General features: G+C 40.2%; 1 protein-coding gene across 1 annotated transcript; it reads right to left on the bottom strand.

The window, feature by feature from the left end:
- Positions 1 to 2,868: 2,868 nt before the first annotated feature.
- LOC114686532 (60S ribosomal protein L39-like) lies at positions 2,869 to 3,024 on the bottom strand. Its single transcript, XM_028861201.2, has one exon. It carries the CDS (start codon positions 3,022 to 3,024, stop codon positions 2,869 to 2,871), a length of 156 nt encoding a protein of 51 aa, XP_028717034.1.
- Positions 3,025 to 4,505: the final 1,481 nt, after the last annotated feature.

Consider the following 4,505-nt stretch of genomic DNA (forward strand, 5'->3'; position numbering starts at 1 on the left):
TTCTAGCCAGAGCAATAAGACAACATAAGGAGATTAAGGGGATACAAATTGGAAAGGAAGAAGTCAAGCTTTCCCTATTTGCAGATGACATGATAGTATACTTGAGTGACCCCAAAGATTCCACCCAGGAATTGATAAAGCTTATAAACACCTTCAGCAACATAGCAGGATACAAGATCAACTCAGAAAAATCAGGAGCCCTCCCATATACAATGGACAAAGAAGCTGAGAAGGCAATTAGAGATACATCACCCTTTACAATAGCCACAAATGACATAAAATACCTTGGGGTAACACTAACCAAGCAAGTGAAGGACCTATATGACAAGAACTTTAAGTCCCTGAAAAAAGAATTTGAAGAAGATGTCAGAAAATGGAAAGATCTCCCATGCTCATGGATAGGCAGGGTTAACATAGTAAAAATGGCAATCTTACCAAAAGCAATTTACAGATTCAATGCAATCCCCATCAAAATACCAACACAATTCTTCACAGACCTGGAAAGAATAATACTCAACTTCATATGGAAAAACAAAAAACCCAGGATAGCTAAAAGAAACCTGTACAATAAAACAACTTCTGGAGGCATCACAATCCCTGACTTCAAGCTCTACTATAGAGCTACAGTAATAAAAACAGCTTGGTATTGGCATAAAAACCGACATGTGGACCAATGGAATCGAATTGAAGACCCTGACATTAACCCACACATCTATGGACATATAATTTTTGACAAAGAAGCCAAAAGTGTACAATGGAAAAAACAAAGCATCTTCAACAAATGGTGCTGTCATAACTGGATATCAACATGTAGAAGGCTGCAAATAGATCCATATCTGTCACCGTGCACAAAACTTAAGTCCAAGTGGATCAAAGACCTCAACATAAATCCAGCTACTCTGAACCTGCTAGAAGAGAAATTAGGAAGGAGTCTTGAACGCATTGGCATAGGAGATCACTTCCTAAATATAACACCAGTAGCGCAGACACTGAGACAAACAATCAATCAATGGGACCTCTTGAAACTGAGAAGCTTTTGTAGAGCAAAGGATACGGTCAACAAGACAAAGCGACAGCCTATAGAATGGGAAAAGATCTTCACCAACCCCACATGTGACAGAGGACTGATATCCAGAATATATAAGGAAGTCAAGAAATTACACATCAAAACGACCAACAGTCCAATTGAGAAATGGGCTTTAGAACTAAACAGAGAATTCTCAACAGAGGAAACCCAAATGGCTGAAAGACATTTAAGTAATTGCTCAACATTCCTAATCATCAGGGAAATGCAAATCAAAACAAGTCTGAGATACCACCTTATGCCTGTCAGAGTGGCTAAGATCAAAAACACTGAAGACACTTTATGCTGGAGAGGATGTGGAACTAGGGGAACTCTCCTCCACTGCTGGTGGGAATGCAAGCTTATACAACCACTTTGGAAATCAATATGGCGCTTTCTTAGAACATTGGGAATCAATCTCCCCCACGATCCAGCTATACCACTCCTGGGCATATACCCAAGAAATGCTCAATCATACCACAAGAGCACTTGCTCAGCTATGTTCATATCAGCATTGTTTGTAATAACCAAAACCTGGAAACAACCTAGATGCCCTTCAACTGAGGAATGGATAAATAAATTGTGGCACATATACACAATGGAATGCTACTCAGCAGAGAAAAAAAATGACATCATGAGGTTTGCAGGCAAATGGATGGATCCAGAAAAAATCATCCTGAGTGAGGTAACCCAGACTCAGAAAGACAAATATGGTATGTACTCACTCATAGGAAGATGCTAGATGTGGAACAAAGATGACTGGACTGCTACTCACATCACCAGTGAGGCTGTCTGGAAAACGGGACCCCAAAAAATACACGGAGAAATGGATGATATCTACATGAACAGCCTGGTCATGAGTGGGAACAATGAAGAGCGACGGTCAAGGGAAAGAGAGTGGGAGATCCTAGCTGTATCAAGAAAAGAGTGGGAGAACAAGGAATAGGTGACCTTTCTGTCTTTCTTCCTTCCTTTATTTTTTTCATTTATTCTACATTTGCTCTTTTTCACTGTGGACCTACATAAATGTTTACAATAGCAATATTGCCACAGATTTAACATTATTTTATCTTGAAATTTCCTCTGCTAAAGAAATGAATTCATTACTTTTCAATTTAACCTCGATAATTCTTATGACAATGACATGAAGCAGCCAGATTCTTTGCAAAAATATCACAGAAAATGTCTTTAGCCCAGTTGCTAATATATGTTCCCTCTGACACCTTTTGAGCAGGGCCTCACAAAGCCCATATTCCTCTCCATGGTAGTGTCTTCCAGACTCTAATTGGGCAGCCTCTTAAGCTGTGCTTACAGTGTTCGCTCAATTGTTTTTCTAGTACAAAATCACAAAATCCTTCAGACAACTCTAAAAAGTAAATCCAACACTCTCAGGTTCCCCACCACAACAGCCAACAATGGTATCAAATTCTGTATGTAATACTTTTTTTGGTGCTGTGATAAAATACTAAGGCAACATGTGAAAGAAAGAGTTTATTGGGCCTATGATTTCAGGATGTTAAAATATTTAATGACAGAGAAAACAAGACAGCAGTTAGCTGGAACAGAAAGCTAAATGATCACAACCATGAACTGAAAATAGGAAGCAGAGAGTGTGAATTAGAAGTACTTAAAGTCTATAAACTCTTTTTTTTGGAAGGTTCTACATTTTATTATTGGACATACTACTCCCACAACTTAAAACACAACCAAGTCTTCAGGTCAAAATGTTGAACTCCATGTGGTAGGATTGCTTGATGACCCACAATTCAATGGATCTTGCCATTGTCTTGCCATTGTGTGAATTCTTACAGACTGAGCTTTGTTCTCCTCCGGTGTCTACTCTTGGAGTTGTACCTTATTTTGTTACCACTTTTCATCCGAATCCACTGAGGAATAGGAAGATTTTGCTTTTGTTTCTTGGCCAGGAATCGTTTGATTCTGAAAGTCTTGTGAGAAAACATGGTGAGAAGCTAAGTCAGGAGTCCATTGCACAATGGAGAAGGAAAGGAGAAGAAAGTTTATAAACTCTTTTTTTTAACCTTTGTACTCATTGATTTAATACACATGGGATCAGAAGCAGGAGGGCACCCAAAGCAAACATCCTTGGTAGTAACATGTCTAGAGGTTCAACTTTGATGATTCAACCAAACCCCAAGAGTTCAGTTTTTATACAAAGTTCAAAGGGAACACCACCCTTCTTTTATACCTGGGTTCCAGTTCAAAACCATCTAAGACTACGTGGCCCAGTGGGGAGAGCACAGGTCTTGGGAGCAAGGTTCCATCATAAGCAAACCAGGCTAGCCTCCCTCCCCATATCTACAGCTATCCAATAAATAACTTGGCAGGTCCCTCCCCCACACAATGGCTCTTCTCTGATTTTGCCAGTGGGTTCGTAGCTCGGCCCTATGTCTCAAGCTGTTTGGGGTGGGACTCCAAGCTGAATTACTGAGCCTCTGAGGTAATCCCTAACCTCCACCAGAGGTGGTAAGAGCAACACAGGACCTGGGGCATGGCCCAGAGGAGGAGCCTGCCCATGGTGTTTGCAGTTGGTAAATTGGTTTGAGTTTTAAGTCAGTCTGCTCAGAGTAACAGTACTGAATTTTAATAATAGTTTTCTTGTTTGTTTTTGTGACAGAGTTTCACTATGGAGTTCTGGCTGTCCTGGAACTTGCTCTGTAAACCAGGCTGGCCTCAAACTCACAGAAATCTTCCTGCCTCTGCCTGAGTACTGGGACTAAAGGTATGCACTACCACTGCCTGGTGGCACTAGTTTTAAGAAAAAAAAATATACATGTACCAGGAAGCCTTTTCATTTGATTAGTGAGTTAAATAACACAATTTTAAATCATACTTAACAACCATCTGAGCACTAAGTATGCACACATACACTAAAGGATGTGTGCACAGACACATTCCATGAGGTAGTTTAGATCACCACTGAAAGCCAGTACTTCCTCTGCCTGACAGAGTGGTTGTTACTGGTGCACAATGACAGTTTAAAGTTGGAATCTTCAGCAAAACTGAACCATTATAGGGGAATGGTATGAACACTAGGCTGTGACTGCTTTAAATGAACAGTTCCTATGTCCTGAAATGCAAAAAGACTTGCCTAGATAACTCCCTAAGTCATCTCAATAGGTGGTAGTGGTTCTTTGTTGTTTTTTTTTTTTTTGATTTTTGATATTCACTCTGTAGACCAGGTGGGCCTCAAACTCGAGAGATCCACTTGCCTCCCAAGTGCTGAGTCTACAGGCATGCACCACCATGCCCAGCAGTTCTACTTTCTGATTGACTTTACTCTGAACTTCTGTGGTGGAACTGTTAGAATCTATGTACACATTTTAAACATTATTCCTCTTAAAACCTATTTCCTTTGATGCACTTTCTCTAGTAAGGCTACTCTTCCTCATGACTTCTCTAAACATAGCCAAGCAAGTTGTAA

Source organism: Peromyscus leucopus, chromosome X (assembly GCF_004664715.2).
Source record: "Peromyscus leucopus breed LL Stock chromosome X, UCI_PerLeu_2.1, whole genome shotgun sequence".
Lineage (NCBI taxonomy): Eukaryota > Metazoa > Chordata > Mammalia > Rodentia > Cricetidae > Peromyscus > Peromyscus leucopus.

Excerpts from the sequence above, each read along its gene's own strand:
- LOC114686532 (XM_028861201.2), bottom strand. The coding sequence starts at position 3,024 with ATGTTTTCTCACAAGACTTTCAGAATCAAACGATTCCTGGCCAAGAAA.